Here is a 17,073-nt window from a genome sequence, read left to right on the forward strand (position 1 = left end):
TTCAAGTTAAATTGGTTCCAGATTTTTTTTTTCCTTGGAGGGTGTGAGGCAGGGAGAGAATAAAAACAAGGAGCTCAGAGGAGGTTCAAGGGTTTATCCCGAGCATTGGCAAATCCCATAGATAAAACAGGCTGCCGACACAGGCTCCTCCAATGAGGCTCCTGGAGAACCCTATCAGAAGAGATGTAAGAAGAAGTTTCAATCACAAAAAGCTTTAATTTGTTTAATGATTCCCAATCTGAAGGTCTAGATAGTCCCCATAAACCCTTAGCTTTTCAGCTGCCACATTGGCCTGTCATTCCTACAAAGCATCAGTTAGTAAGACTGGAAATCACAGTCCCCTTTAGATGGGATGTGCCCTCTCCAGTTTGTAAAAACAAACACAAACACAAAAGCAAAATGACCAAATGCCACCTGGGTTCAAATTCAAGTCCAAAGATATGAACCACTATGATTATGGGGAAGCTGTTTGACCTGATTTACAGATTGAGGGCAATAACAGCACTGCATGTAGGGTCCTTTGATGATTAAAGCAGTTAATACCTATAAATCACTTAGACCAGAGCCTGGATTCTGTTCCAGAACCCTAAGGCCATCTCCAATATGACTAATGCTGTCACAGCTCTGTTTAGTGCCAGGCTCCTCTTCGCATTTGAGTTTGTGTCCTCCTGCAATTTGAAGACATAAAGGATTTGGGAGATCAAAAAGCCCCTGTAAATCCTCACCCTCTCATTTCCTAAGTGTGTGGTCTTGAGCAATTCCCTCGTATCTTTAGGCTTCTGCTTCTTCATCTCAAAAAAGCAGAATAAAAGTACTTACTGAACCATTTCCCAGAACGTTAAGTGAGGCAGTGGAGGGGGACTTTTGTTGCTGGCTAGTGTGTAGTAGGTGTCCAATGCATGCTCATGGACTTCCACTTCCTAAATCCATCCCTGCCTGGACAGCTGGGGGGTTCTAAGTGGGTCATGGAGGAGAGAAAAGTTTCCAGGTCAGCTGCCTTTAGCTTCAGCTCCAATTAGCACTTTGCCTGGTGGAGCGGTTTCCTATCAATCCAGGATCCATAACCTTCATGATGAACTGGAGTGACTCTTCACTGTGGTGTTAGGGTACTGTTGTGTGTTGAGTGGGCTGAGTGCAGTGTGGGCTCTCTCTCTTCAAGGCTGATGCTCTTTGGAAGAGGGTGACACTTAAGTCAAGAGCCAAATGCTTCTTCCTGAGCAGAGGCCCCAGGAGATGATCTGGGAGGTGATCAGAGATGGGAAAGGTGATTACATCCAGCTGTCTACATGGCTTCAGGCGCAGGAGAGTGGAGTGTGGGAACTGGCAGAGCCTCCTACTGCTCTGCATGCCTACAGCGGGCACTTCTTTGCTTGCAGTCTCCCAGCCTACAAGGAATCTGAAAACAGACATCTTTCCCAAAGAAACCATCTTCTTTTATATGTCTAGCTCATTAAAAACCCTATTTTCCACCATGAAAACAGCAAAAGCTTGCTCAGATTTCCATGGCCAGTATGCTGAAAGCAGACAGAAGCCTTGACTAGCAAGTTGAAGTAAAAATAAGCAGAGAATAAATTACAGTGGGCTGAAAGAGCTGAGCTATTCAAAACCTGAACCTGGGGCTAGGGCAGGCTCCACAGGTAAAGTACTTGCCATGCTTGAAGGCCTGGGTTCAGCCCTCAGAACTCATGCAGAGGAGCCAGGTGTAGTTGCACACGTGGATTATTTCAATACCGGGGAGTTAGAGACCAGAAGATTCCTGGGGCTCACTGAGTATGTAGCTTAGCTAAATTTGGGGTGGGGTTCCAGGCAAATATGAGAGAGTCTGTTTCAACCAGACAAGGTAGAGCATGACCAAGAAAGACATGGGAAGCTGATCCCTGGGCTCACACATAAATGTACACATACACACACACACAAATGTACACATACACATATATACATACATATACACACAGAGTTCTTCTCCCTGGCTATGACTTTTGGCAGATGACTTTACTTCTCTGGACCACAGTTTCCTTATTGAGAAAGTAGAGAATATAGTTGCTGAAGCCTCAGAGTATTACTGTAAGATTCAAGAGTCATAAATAATGGCTGGGCTGCCTTTAGAACAGAAACCAGACACATTATGTGTGCAGTCCACAGAAACATTATTGGTGTTGGTGTTATTGTCATCAGGGATGAGACTGCCTAGATCAGTGGTTCTCAATATCTGGATGGAGATCCCTTGGGCTCACCTAAGACCATAGAAAATCACAGACATTTATATTATGATTCATAACAGTATCAAAATTACAGTTATGAAATAGCAATGAAAATAATGTTATGGTCGGGGGAGTCACCACAACAGGAGGAATGGTATTAAAGGGTCACAGCATTAGGAAGGTTGACAACCACAATCCTAGACTTTCTTTCAACCCATCCAAACCCTATATAAATGCCAAGGCTTGACTCCATTTACTTGTCCTCCATTGACTTCTCCTGGCCAACTCAGACCACAAATATCCCTAGGCAAACCACACGCAGTGTATAAAGTGAGGATATGACCACTCCAAGGTCTGGTTGAAGAGGAGGTTTTTATTGTAGATATGAAGGAGGGAACAGCCAGAGGCATTTGGAAGAGTCCAGAGAAGGGACAGAAAATACTACACTGATCATGAGTAACTAACCATGGGAGAGAGAGAGGAAGAGAACCAAGTGTGGACAAAGATGACCTAGAGAGGGGCTAAAATAGGGCGCAAGAGAAAGGGGACCAACTGAAAGATCACATGGCCAAGATGGCAGGGTTATATAGGAATCAGCAACTGGAGGAAGGGGAACCCATTAGCTGGAGAAGTTTAGGGTAGCCAGGCAGGAGGCCAGCATGTGCTTTGCTATGCTAAGTGTCATCACAATTAGCAATCTCTCTCTTTCTCTCTTTCTCGCTCTTTCTCTCCCTCTCCCTCTCCCTCTGCCACTTTGACACAAGCCCGAACTGGCCTTGGGCTCCTCCAATCTTCCCATCTCAGCTTATGAAGTGTTGGGATCACAAGCATACACCATCATGCCTGACTCCTATTTCTCTCAAAAGCCCGAATTTTGTAGCTAGGCTGAAGTGGGACTGGATCCCACCTGTCACTCTGTAAGCCCTTGTTGTTGCCTTGCCATTTCAAGTGGGAAAAGGAACAGACTCACCTCACTGGGTGACTGTGACTGTCAGTAAAGAAGGAGCCTAGAATGTTGAGTTCAGAGGATAAAGCACGCATAGGAAGTGTGTGCCTGTGGCTGTGGGGCATCTTGTGAGCAGCAGTCAAGTCAAATGTACAGCAGTTCAGAAAGAATTACCCAGTTCCCTCTTTACCCATAGCCATACAGTGGTGGGCAAAATGGAGTGGTGGGGGGGAGGGGAGCCTCGGTGTCAACTCAGCTTCACAGTTCACAACTTTCCCTTGTTTTTACCCCACCTTCTGAGTCATTTCCCTTTTCTTTTTGAGTCACTAACTCCTCTATCTTTCCCTTCTGTTCACTTGCTGGCATCTTGAGATCAGAGACCCTGGAATGAGGCCAGGTTCGTTTTCAAGAGGAAGCCTGGCTAGTTTCATCTCAGGGCATCTATTCATCTTGTTATTTAGCACTGGCTCACAAGCACAAAGATGGAGAGTTTTGATAATTAAGTAATTGAAACAGAATACCAAAGAAACCTCAGCAGAGAGGAGGGTAATGTGTGGTACGGGGAAAATGAGCTGGGCTAGGTTTTGACTATTTAATGAGCTTTCTGATAGTAATTACTTGAAACTTGGGTCCATGTGACTAATATTTTTCTTTTGTTTTCTTCATATCACAAGTGCTTTGCTGAGAAATGCAAACAGCATCTGAATGAATGCATCCTTCGAGTTGGCCAAATGTCAGTGTCTCTTATGACAGGAGGAAGGGAGTTTGAATATGTAGAAACTGTTCTCGTTAGGGGCACTAGTAACACATAAAATTCACTCTTGAGCCCAAACGGAGCCTGTGACATTTTTAATGTGAAGTTCAAGGCCACATTGAAGCTTGGATTTGATTAGCCCTGTGGGATTTTGCTCTGGGATGGGCATCATTTCAGGCTTCTCTCCCACAGAGACCTGGCTAAAAAACTGTCACTGGGATGGATGAAACTCCAATAGTAAAACCCGTTAATATTCTACACTGTGCTCCCTTTCCTAAGTCATTGCAATAATCATTTCTCAGCAGCTCCCCGTTTCCTGGCCTGAAATCTGCTCAATGTTTTTCTTTCTCTTTTAGCTAATGACCAAACACCCAGGCAAGCGTCTGGGTTGTGGACCTGAAGGGGAGCGAGACATTAAAGAACATGCATTTTTCCGGTATATTGACTGGGAGAAACTTGAACGCAAGGAGATTCAGCCACCATATAAACCAAAAGCTGTAAGTAAACTCCTCTTTCTGGCTGCCTGGTCCTCAGACACAGTGTGCTCTGCTCTTTTTTTTTTTTTTTTTTTTTTTTTTTTTTTGCGGGTCATGCCTTGAATGCTTCCTGAGGTTTGGACATCAGGGCATCCCCTTGAATATGTCTGTAGTTGCTCCCTCCCAGTGTGCTCCAAGTCACTGGACACCAACATGGAGCAAAGTGAGGCCTCTGTAAATAAGGGGAAAGACAATTGATATGGAGGCCTTTGTTGTTGCTGTTGTTGCTTTGATTCAGTTACTGAAACTTAGCTGACACCTTTGTTGGGGCAGGGGAGGGTTCTTGGGTAAGCAGAGCCCGACTTATTTTGAAATTGTGATGAAGAATCTAATTTTGCCCTCCTTCCTTCCTCAGTTCAACTGTGTCATTTTCTCTTCAGACTGACATTGAAAAGGTCATGTTGTTTATCTCAATGGTATTTAAATTGAATTCTGAAACATACAGTACCTCTGATTCGGCAACTGAGTGTGGTTCACTAACCAGCCCCTTTCCAGGTAGCAGAGGTTGGCTGGCGTAGACTAGACACTTGTAATGTCAGAATCAACACTTCCCATTCCCCTATAGTCCATGAGAAAATGTTGCTGCCCCAAAGACCCAGTAGGGTGCTTGCCAGCTTCTGGGGTAGGAGGGCAGAACTGTGATTCTCTGGGGAGGATATTTCTTTATTAATGTTAAGTACAGTGCAGACCTGGTGACTTTATTATGTGTTGTGAAACTACTGAACATAAGCATTATCACTGAAACCTGAAGTTGTAAGGGCTTCAGTGTTCAGATAAAGAAGGTGATGATAGTTATCTCAATGTGATAATTGTTAATTTCTTGAGCATTTATTATATGCTAGGTGCTAGGTGCCATGTTAAGCACTCTACATACAGCATCTAATTAAACCCTCACAACAGCTCAGAAGTTGTGGGCTGTTGTCCAGGGATATGGAGAAGAAAGAGGAGACTCAGAGGTTAATTGCTCTGACCACAGTCATTCAACTGCTGTGGTATGGGCTGAAGGGAGAACCCATATCCTGGACAGTCTAACTCCTTTGGAAGCTTTCTAGAATGTCTAGGGAAGAGGCAGGAAAATCTCCCAGGTGGTCCTCGAAGCTGCCCTGTAAAGCTCCCTGTCTCCCTGCTCCAGATGGCTGGAGCTACAGCTCTGCAGCAGCCCTATTGAGTGCATCTGAGTGCTGCTGGGAAGCAAGCTCCAAAACAAGCAGCCAGTTCCATGTTGGGACTTTTCTCCCTTGTTGAATATTCTAGATTAATAATACTTAATCAACCTTCCCAAAATGTCCAGCAGAGACCCACCCTTTCCAGATCCTCTGGAGACTTGTGGGCTTATATTTGAAATTCCCACATCCTGACTAAACTCCTCCTGAAAGCACAGCCATATGACATCATTTCCAAATGTCATATCATTTGTCTTTAAACAATGACACAGGCCAGAGCATGTCATTTCTAACAGTATCTGAATAGCAGTGAGTAGATGCTGTCTCTTGACTATTTTACACACTGTAAAACCAGTCAAGTGCTCTCTGACCTACTTATTTTTCATCCTCTGTAGTGTGAAAGGTAATGGCTTCTGCATTGGAGGGTCATTGTGATACACGGAAGCACTTGGGATGAGCCTGGTACACTACAGGTTCTTAAGAAGAATTGATGACAGTGGTCAGTGAAGTCATAGAGTAGTTAGTATGTCGGGTTTAGGATCTTTGAGGGGCAAGTTACTAGTACTGCTCCTTAAAGGTAGTGTCTGTGCTCAGTCCTGGGGTGAAGATGGGGTCATATGTCCTTAGCAGTACAGCTGCCTTTGCTGAACCTGTTGGAAATAAATCAAAAGGTGACTTGGAAGGAACGAGCAGAATCTTTGTTCAGGAAACTGGGGATTCTGAGGTAAGGCAATGACGTGTGTGTGTGTGTGTGTGTGTGTGTGTGTGTGTGTGTGTGTGTGTGTTGTGTACAAGTGTATGTGCATATTTGTATATAAGAGACATGCATATAGAGGCCTGAAACTGGCTACTGGACTCTTCCATGATTGCTTTCACCTTATTCACTGTGATAGGGTCTCCCAGTTAAACCCAAATCACTAATAGGACTGGTCTGGCTAGCCAGGTTGATATAAGGATCCTGCTTCAGCCTCCTAATGGCTTTAGGAGATCCAGGCTCTTCTAGCTGTTATGCTTGCATGACAAGCTTTTACTTTAATCCTCCAGGCCATCTCAGCCACGCCCCCCCCCACTTAGTTTTTGCAAGGCTACTTATAAGGTTTCAAAATGCCAGCCTTCCCTTTCCTTACTTTGCCCATGTCCATTAGAAGATCGTGTTAGAGTTTCAGACCAGTGGTTTGCAAATGGTGGTCCCTAGGTCAGCAGTGACAGCATTGATCTGAACCATGTTCAAGTTAATGGTCAGGACCCAACCCTACACACCCTGAATCAGGAAGTCTGGTAGCAGAATTTGAAGCTATGGGTCCAGGGAGCCCTGCAGGGAATCTGAGGCATGCTTTAAGCTGAGCGTATAACTCAGGCAGGGGAGAGAGACAGAAGCCAGAGGAAGGTGAACAGCTAGTTACATGAGACTGTCTTTCTGCTGTTTAGGGGTGGGGCAGGGACTTCTGGCATAATCACAAACTGAGTTTCAAGCACTTCAAAGGAAGAAGGAAGGCTGTGAGGTCCAGGAGAAGGATGGAGGGCCAAGGTGAAGAATTGAGGCTCAGCAAGGCCCAGGCTTCCTGCCCCCATTAGAAGCTGGGGACAAGGACTTCTTAGCTGGAATCTCACTATTTCTACATAATTGGCAGCAAATGTTTAAAAATTAAACAGTTCTCAGGGCAGATAGAAACACATCCATGGCCCACATGTGGCCTGTGGACTGCCAGTTTGTAACCTCCAGGGGTGCTGATGGATCAAGTCGGGGTGACATTTAGCCAGTTCCAGTTAGTAATGTTTGTGAGCAGTTAAGAGTTCATCCTGACTGGGATGGTGTTTGTGACTTTTCCTACTAAGGGCCATGAAAATAAAAGGTTCACAGGCTGGAGAGATAGCTCATGTGGTAAAATGTTTGCCATATAAGCATGAGGGCCTGAGTCCAATCCTCAGATCCCATACAAAAAGAGCCAGTGCAGTGAAAATGATTTGTACTGTTAATCTCAGTCCTGGGGCTCTACAGCTTGCAGACAAACTAGACTGGCTGAATTGAAGAGTTCCAGGCCAAAGATATAAGCTATCTCAGAAAACAAACTGGCTCCTGAGGAACGGAACAACACCCAAGATTATCCTATGGCTTCCATATACACGCTTGTGCACATACATGGGTACCTGCGCCAGCATGTGCATACACACACACACACACACACACACACACACACACACACACACACACGCACAGGCACACACAGAGTGCATGGCTACTTACATATACATCTAGTCTGTGTCTGGCTCCTAGATGACAGGAAAAAGTAGCTGTCTTGGTCCTTGGTAATACCAGGACCATCAATTATTAAGTTATTAATTAACATCAATAATTCTTCTTATATTAATTATGTAATTGAATAATTGCTAGTAACCATCAACAAGAACATTCAATTGCTCTACCTTGCTATTATTTCCAGCCACACAATGTCCTGAGTTTCCTCATGTGGGTTTAATAATGTCTTTCAAAATACATCAACCAGACAAGAGCAGGTATTTCTAAGTATTTTACCACCAGCCCTAAAGGGAAAGGGGCACACCTCAATCTCCTTAGGCAGATTTAGAAACATACCTGTCTCAGGGAATCTGTGGAGGATTGGGTTGAGGATGCCAAAATTCAAGGAGGCTCTTATATGAAATAGGTAGTACTTGAATGTGACCTATGATATCCTACTTTAAATCATTTCTTAGATTAGCTATATATAATAGAAGTAAATGATACATAAATACTTGTTGTTCTATATCATTCAGAGAATATATTAGTTTACTTTCTATTGCTGTGATAGAACACCATGACCAAGGCAATTTATAAGAAGAAAAGAGTTTATTTGGGTTTATGGTTCCCAAAGGATTAGAGCCTATCATGGTGACAAGCAACAGGAATGGCAGCCGAGCCATCACTGAGGGTTCATGTCTTGAAGAACAGACATGAAACAGAGAGAGAGTGAACTGAGAATGGCACATGACTCTGAAACCTCAAAGAAAACCCACCCCCAGCCACATGCCTCCTTCAGCTAGGCCACACCTCCTAAACTTACCCAAACAGTTCTACCACTGGAGGCCAGACACTCAAGCCACTGAGCCTGTAGGGCCCATTCCCATTCAAACCACCACAGGGAGTAATTGCAAGAAAATCAGTTCTCTGTGTGTTTATGCACTTGGTGCATTTTATCCTTGTAGCTGTGGAGACTAGGCTGGCCTTGACTTCATGATCTTTCAGCCTTGGCTTCCCAAGTGCTGGGATTAAAGGTATATGAGGTTGCATCCAGCTCTAAAAATCATTTCTGAGCCACAATTATCTGAAGTGTGTGTGTGTGTGTGTGAGAGAGAGAGAGAGACAGACAGACAGACAGAGACAGAGAGAGCACATGCATGCATGCATGCACACAGCAGGCTGACAACAATAACAAATGCACAGTCCACCCATTTTTATTGTTCCTGCTCATGTTCCTCTTATGTTGCAGATCCAGGTTTTATTGTCCCACCCCCACCCTAGGATCTGTGTTTCCTCCTCCTTATCTGCCTGTCATCTCTGAAATGCCTATGGCAAGTGAGCAGAGTTCCATGTGCCTTGTGGGATATTAAAAGCCATGTGTGTACCTGTCAACGTGCCTGATTTATGCATGCTATTAAGTGAGTTCAGGGAGAGAAAACACAAGGGGCAGAAGCAGAGGATTGTATTCCAATATCAGTGAAGGGTGCTATTATGGGTGGTTCATTAAAATCACTTTAATGGGTTTTGTTTGTTCTCAGTGCTATCTTTTATTGTGGCAAGGAGCAGTTTGGCAGTGCATTGTTTGGAACTATACTAAAAGATGCTAGGTTTGTTGTATTGCCATAAGGTACAAAGTAATAGTGTGTGTGTGTGTGTGTGTGTGTGTGTGTGTGTGTGTGTGTGTGTGTACCTGTGGGAGGAAGCACACATGCTCATGTACATTGAATGGATGATGGTGGTCAACATCTACCCACTCCACCATATTCTTTTGAGACATGGTCTCTCTCACTCAGTCTGTAGTTCAATGTTTCATGTAGGTTGACTGTTCCAGCAAGCCCCAATGGAAGCTTCCTGTCTCTCCCACTCCTCATCACTGGGATTATAGATTAAAAACACCAAGCCTGGCTGTTTTTACATGGGTGCTGGAGATTTGAACTCAGGTCCTCCTGATTGAGTGGCGAGCTGCTTACTGACTAAGCCATCTTCCCACTTCCATACAATAGTGTCTTTAATGTGTGTCACATTAATCTCTTGCTTGCAACCCCCCCCCATTGACTTTCTGGCACTTCATAATAAATACCTACTGGGCTTTTGCATATGTGGCTTTTGAGTCTTTCCTCCCATAATCTGGGCTTCTAGCTCCAAGGGCCAGCACTTCTGGGTATATTTCCTTAACATTCAGCCTTTTCTCTCTTTGCTAGCTTTACCTATGCAAAACCATTGCCCCATTGCCATTGGGATACCTAGAGCCCTTCCCATGCTTCCCTCCCTCCCTCCTGGAGGCTAGGTGTGGCCTCATTAAATCCGAAGAACATCACCTCCTGAGGGACGAGCCTCTTGATTCCTGAGCTGGGACCTGCTTCCATCCTGTTCGCAAACTCATCCCATGTTCTTGCAATCGTTTGCTCAATTTAACATCTGTCGTTTTGACTACACTGTGGTTGTGGCTTTTCAATGTCAGAGGCAATGCCTAGCTTAAGTTTTAGCACATAATAGGTGGTGAAAATTTTTTACTGACTAAATGAATGAATGGCCATAAGACAGGATGCTGTAACACACCATGTTACGGGGCATAAAGAATTCTTTAGAGCTGTATACTAGACTGAAAGGTGTTTTTCTTATGTACAGCAGGGTGTCTCCGATAAATTGGTTGTTGTGTAAGCTCCTATCGTATTTATAAAAGACTATAATTTTCCTGCTGCACTGCAAGCTGTCATGGCTCCTTTTGGCTGCACAGTGTGCACAGGGAGAGGATGCTACAGAAGGCTCTGAAGGTGTGGTGCATTATATCCTTGGTACTCCATGGAGAGGGCTGCAGATTGCTGCTGTCTGTCCGAGCACAGGTGGTCCAGTGCAGAAGCCGATCAGTGATCCTCTTCCATGCACACACAAGGCACCTGGAAGTCTGTTGCAAACATGTCTGATCCAAGCTGCTGAGGGTGGAGCCCGAGTTTTTGCATTCCACACAAGTTCCCTGTTGCTAGCACAGAAGGCAAAGGAAGGAGCCATGTATGCATGGAGGACTGGGGCATGAATAAGGTGTTAGAAATACATGTAAAGGCTGTAAGACAGCTTGCCGGGGATGTTTGATGGATATCAGAATATAGGCATCTGAGCTCAGTGGGAAAGGAGAAAAACCAGAGAGGCTATGAGAGGGAGAGATGGTGTTGAGCACTATAAGATCTTTGGCTTTTAATCCAAACTGTGAGCAAAGAAATAATGGCCTAACCCTAGGTTTAAAAGAATTATACTGGCTAATGAGGGGAAAAAGTGTGAAATTGAGGAGAGCAGCTGTGGAGGCTCTGCCAATAATTCAGGCAGGAGGCTGTGAGAACATGGACAGGATGGAGCCAATTGGGAGCCTCTGGAGGGATGCTCACTTCAGCATCCTCAGCCCCTCTCCAGTTCCTGGTATCTTATAGGCAGCTCAGTACCTGTTGCAGCTTGCAAGATAGGTGAACAGGATCACCTTCAGATCACAGGGTTGTTCTTGAAGTATGAAACCCAGCAGCCCAGAGTTTGGTCCTGGTAGAAGAAGTGTAATCCAAGGGAGTAGCTGCCAGGGAAGTGCCTGCTGCTCCAGGCACTGACTGCAAGGCACAGAGTAGGTTGTGGTCATCCTGTAAGTTTTATTCCTTCTGTCAGTGAGAGAACACAGCAGTCTAGGTGACTGTTGGTGCCAAGAGATGTGGCCAGAGCATCCTTGTACCTAGAAGATGCATCTCAGAATTTTGCTGAGCAATAATAGAGGGTGCTTTAGGGCTGTGCTTTATTGAATGTGTTTTACTGTGAAATGGTACACTAATGTCATGGTATGAGAAATGCTAGTGTATCATGGTGGAGCTGAAATGTCTGTTTAAGATTTTCATGGAGTTCCCATCTTATGATGAAGTTCTGGCACCCCCACCTCTGAGGGGCTCCCAGGAATGTCCCAGTGTAGGCCTTGCAGAGACCTCATGAAGGTGGCCTTGTGATCAGTTTATTCAGGCAGCAGTGTAGAAGCAGCTATCTGAAGGGCACAGGGAAGGGAAGGCAGGTGCAGGACATCCATTTTATGAAATCCATGGAGTCTTAAGTGCTACCGTGTGTATGCACTGGCCCTCCTGCTGGTGAGCATGACTCAATTAGTCCCTGGAAATATGAGCAATATGACTTCTCTTTGAGAAGTAAATCTCAAGATCCCCTTTCAGCTGGTCCTGTTGGCACAGGCCTATGATTCCAGCTACTCAGAAGGCTTAGATTAAAAGATCACAAGTTCAAAACCTGCCTGGTTAGAATGAATTCAGGCTAGTCCATGTGATGTGGTGAGTCCCTGTCTCAAAGGAAAACACACACACACACACACACACACACACACACACACACAAAAAAAAAAAAAAAAAAAAAAACTGAAAAGATCACCAACTATTAAGTTCTGTGATAGTATTTGCCTAGTATGCAAGAGACTCTGGATTCAGTCTCCAGTACCAAAGTAGATGGATCATCTTCCTCTGCCTCCTTGCATTGACTTGTGAACAGCCATCCAGCCCATAGAGACCTGGTCAGCATGCTTGGCCCCTCCTTCTGCCCTCTCCAGCCTGCATGTCAAGCCTCCCACCTCTCCAACAGGCTGACTCCTGTCACTTCTGCTCTTGTTGCTTATTCTTATCTTTACTATTTACATAAAGCTCATCATTTTAAGACATTTCCACATCAGGAGATCCTAGAACTCTTTCACAATAGAAGGCTCATTGCAGAGTCACTTGGCCCCTTGAGTTTCGTGCCAGTTCCAAAATTTGATCATAAATGTTTGCTGGGTCTGGGGAGATGGCTTGGTGGGTAGAGAGCTTGCTGCACAAGCATGAGGACCTACATTCAAATCTCTAGGATCCATTTATGATGGTCTCAATGGCACATGTTAGAAACAACAGTCAGATGGGAGACAGAGACAAGAAATCCCCAGAAGCCTGAGGGTCAGCTATCCTAGTTTATGAAGCTGGGACAAGGAGACCCTGCCTAAAATCCAAAATAAGGTGGACATCAAGGACCAACACTTCTGATAGTCTTCTGACCTCCACATGTCAATCACAGCCCACAGTCATGCACATGAATGTTCACACATACACACACACACACACACACACACACACACACACACACACACATTTTCTCTCTCTTACTATATATATCCTTTGAGAGTCCAAAGGTGCCACTGCTTCAGGCAGAGCTCATACCCAAAGGACTTGGTTTCTTGGTGGCTCTGTCACTTGAAAGTGTTGTTTATAAAGTCAAAAGCTTCAATGCCCCTTAATGAGCTGCAGCTCTGTTCATATGACATTCTCCTCCAAACCCAATTGCCCTTTATACTGTATGAGCAAGTGTCTCTGTGTGCATATGGCACAGAAGGTGTGTTTGATGTCCTGACATTTCTGAATCGAAGCCAGAAAGTGTAACCTTTGTGTGTTTGCTATTCAAGCTCCAAATTCAAGGCTTAAGGAAGGGATCTAACTTCGACTCACTATGATTTATTTAAGCATTGAACTTAACTCCAACTTAACCCCTCCAAAGTACCAAATACTCAAGAGAACAATAGCTGCTTGAACATTACAACATAAAGTAATTCTTAAAAACCCATGTTATTCAAACATATTAGAAAATGTATTGACTTCTTGCCTGTGCTGGACACTGTCCTGAGTGTCTTTCAGGTGTCACCTCGGCATTCTCACAACAGCTCTTCAACATAGGTGTTGTTATCACCATGTTACAGATAAGGGAGGGGAGCTTGGAGAGGTTAAAAATATACTCACAACCTAGCAGTAGAGGGTGGCAGGACTTGAACTCTGAACTCTGCATTGCCTAACATCTTTAGAAAGACTATTGGATGAATTTGGACAACCTGGTAAAGTATGGGATTGTGCTAATGGAAAAGAGCTGTGACAATTAATAGTGTTTATTACATAATAGGAAAATACTGAGAATTCTTACAGTTCAAATGACTTAACATTTATTTTAAAATACTGTAGCACATAAGTAGTGTATTTGCACCTTTTTACAGTTCACTGGAAGAAAGGAGAATGCGCAGATATCCTTCTTCTGAAATCTTGTCTTTGAAATCTAACAGAGATAGCAGACATGGACTTAGAGCAGGATAGGGCAACATCCAAAAGGAAGATGTAGGGTTAGATTCTGGAAAGAGGAGATGCTTCCATAGTCCACTCTGGAGGCTCTATGCCCACATCTTTGGAACACAGTTTGTAGAGATCATAACAAAAATGCTAGGATGTGTCCATATACAAGCCAATAGGTAGCCCCAAATCATTTAGAAACCTTCTCCCCATCCCCATGGAGACTCCATTTAAATTAAAGATCAAATCAGGCTCTGTTCAGATATTTGGAATTTAGTAGGTACCTGGGCCAAGTGAAATTCCAAAATCACTTGTCAGGTGTGTGACTTTGAGTTGACCCCTGGATAAGAAGTAAGCAATGGAACTGAAATAATGGATGGGACACTCCCTTGCTCTGAGAGATCATGGAACTATTCCAATGTGTCTGGAAATAATTAGTGGATATGATAGAAGTCAAGGATTGAAAGACTACCTTGGAAAGGGAAATTCAACTACTTTATCCAACCAATGAAAGAGGATCAGAGGTTTGTCTAAGTGACTCACTCTGAGAATATAACGGAGCTAAGACGAAGGGCTTTATTTGTTATTCTATTTATATCAATAACATTAAAAACAAGTCAGCCACTGGGTATTGGTGGCATATGCCTTTAATCTCAGCACTCAGGAGGCAGAGGCAGGCAGATCTCTGTGAGTTCAAGGCCAGCCTGATATCCACAGAGCTACATAGAGAAACCCTGTCTTGAAAAAAACAAAAACAAACAAAAAACAAAAACAACAACAACAACAAAAAGTCAGCCATGGTAGTCAAATTATTTAATTTTCTTAGAGAATGTAGACCTGTATTATATTGACTGAGTGCATTGCTTCCACACAAGAACCCCTTGAGAAGGGAAGTTAATGTTTATTTTCCAATACGTCTAAGGAAACACTCTCAGACTCACAAGTTAAGTAAGCTAAGTAACATACCCATGGTCACCCAGCAACTAAGTCTGAGCATCAATTAAAGTCCTACACCTTCATCTAGAGCTTAGCAAAGAGCTCTTTACTATTGTAATGTTTCTTCTCTCATCAATCAAACTTAGCAACACAGATATGAGGCTTAAATGTCTCTTGGTCTAATCTTGACTTCACATATCTCCCTGAAGGATAGTCCTGGTTGGGTAGAAATATTTGGTAGAACCATTTCTTGAATATTTGGTCAACTCCCACCTACACTGTAATGATAATCACAGTATCCCAGAAAGCTCATGACTAAAGTGTGAGAGAACTCAAGAAGAGAAAAGGAGAGGATCCAGGGAGACTATCCATCAAAAAGGAAAGTGGACCAAGAGTCAAATGGAGCCTTAACTCAACACACTCAGCATCATCTTTGCGGTTTAGCAGATGACTGAAGATGGGCAGTAAGGAGCCCCCATGCATGAAATCTTTGTGACCTCAGTTGGGTCCTTTGCCTTCCAGGCCATCTTTTCCTAAGTCCCCTGGGTAAGCCCTAAAGCTTCTTTTCTCAAGTTTGTATGACTCAAGCTCAAAGTCCTTGCTCTCCACTGACAACCCCAACTCCTGAGTGACTGGAAAAATTGAGATGTGTAGGTAGGCTTAAGTGAGTGACTCAAATCCCTGGCCTATCAGGGTATAGCTCTATTGACCATCATTATCGCCTCAATGTGCATGAGGCTCTCTGAGGCAGAACAAGCATTGCAGGAGAAGGGCATGGTAGTAAAGAGCTGCCCATCACATGGCAGTTAGAAAGCATAAAGAGACAGGAAAGGGGTGGGCCCAAGGCATATCCCCAACAATGTACTTCTCCAGTTAGTACTTCCTCTAGGTAGGTTCCACCTTCCACTTCTGTCACCTTTAAATGCCCATTCAAACTAGTGGATTAAACATCAAATAGGTCAGAGCCTTATGATCTAGTTGTCTCTGGAAAGAATCCTACAAGTGTACTTGACTGATCTCTTGGAATCTCTTGATGCAATCAAGTTCACATTCAAGCTTAACTGTGTTACAGGTACATGGCAGCAAACAGCTTAGTTCCTGGAATTCCCAGAAACTTCCACCAAAAGTGCTGCTTTCCCCTAAAATTGCTGGTAGCTTTAGACTTAATCTTATGAGTTGGTAGTAAGCCATATGATTCTCTTCAATTCCATGTCACTATGGTCTATGCTAATCGACTTGGCCTGGGTCATCTGTCCCCCTGAGCTAAGAGATTAGCTCTATTCCTAGCTAAACAAAGCATAATGAGAAAGAAAGGATATGTTTCTCTATTGCTAGGAGAGGAGATGTGTGCTTTGTAGACAAGACATGGGCTATCCATTCCAACTCTTTTCTGGCCATCATCTGCCCCCTTGTTCTCATCTTAAAATCTCTTCTCTGAAACATGGTGTCCCTCCTTACTGTGAAGCCAGCTTCCCAACCCAGTTTTGCATACAAACTTAGGAAAGGTTACTGGTTCTAGCTGGTTCTGGTTAGAGACAATTTGTCCTTTCTTTCTGGTGTAATCTGCTCCTGACACTCTATTGACATTTCTCCCTTTGAGTCAGCAATGACCTGGAAATTGCCTGCTCTTACAAGCCTGAGGTCTTTCTTAACCTCATTACTTCATACTTTGATCTTCCTTTAAAGAAAATCTGAAAAATCAAACTTCCAATCACATCCAAAGCTATGCAGTGAGCAATTGAGATTGGCTAGCGCTTTAATTTACATTTCATAATGTAAATGGTGGGTGTGCCCATGAGGCCCCACCTCTTCATTATTATTCATGAGTGCTGGAAGGAGAGGTGTCATTCTTTTCAGTGGTGTAGCCACAGGGAAGTTGCTTATAATCCAATCAACAATAACCTGCTCATGCTGTTGCAAACAGTTCCAATTAACTCAGTAAGTCACACACCCAGAAAAGACATGTGAATAGGAGGGGGGCTTGCTAGGAAGAAGAAGGGGTTCACTGTAGATGGAATGACAGAAGACAATGGAATGCCTAACAGTCATTGTATGCATGATGTGTAAAACTACCAGAGTGTTTCTTTAAAGGCTACACAGTGAAATTAAGTCTCCCACTTCTTCTTACTAGGAACCTTGTTGCACTGTCTTGACCTTCTTTCTACTGCCTAGTTCCTTTGGGATACTGTAGAGAAGA

General features: G+C 43.8%; 1 protein-coding gene across 2 annotated transcripts in view; it reads left to right on the plus strand.

Annotated features, from left to right (window-relative positions):
- The window catches only part of Prkcb (protein kinase C beta), a 324,620-nt gene that overhangs the window by 290,243 nt on the left and 17,304 nt on the right, over positions 1–17,073 (plus strand). For both annotated transcript variants that reach the window (XR_007835021.1, XM_051192859.1), the window contains exon 16: positions 4,258–4,398. Coding sequence is in view for 1 of the 2 variants with exons in the window: in XM_051192859.1 (XP_051048816.1) it covers positions 4,258–4,398 (141 nt within the window). In the remaining variant the exon portion in view is untranslated. The remainder of the gene's footprint in view (positions 1–4,257; positions 4,399–17,073) is intronic.

Source organism: Phodopus roborovskii, unplaced genomic scaffold (genome assembly GCF_943737965.1).
Source record: "Phodopus roborovskii unplaced genomic scaffold, PHOROB, whole genome shotgun sequence".
Lineage (NCBI taxonomy): Eukaryota > Metazoa > Chordata > Mammalia > Rodentia > Cricetidae > Phodopus > Phodopus roborovskii.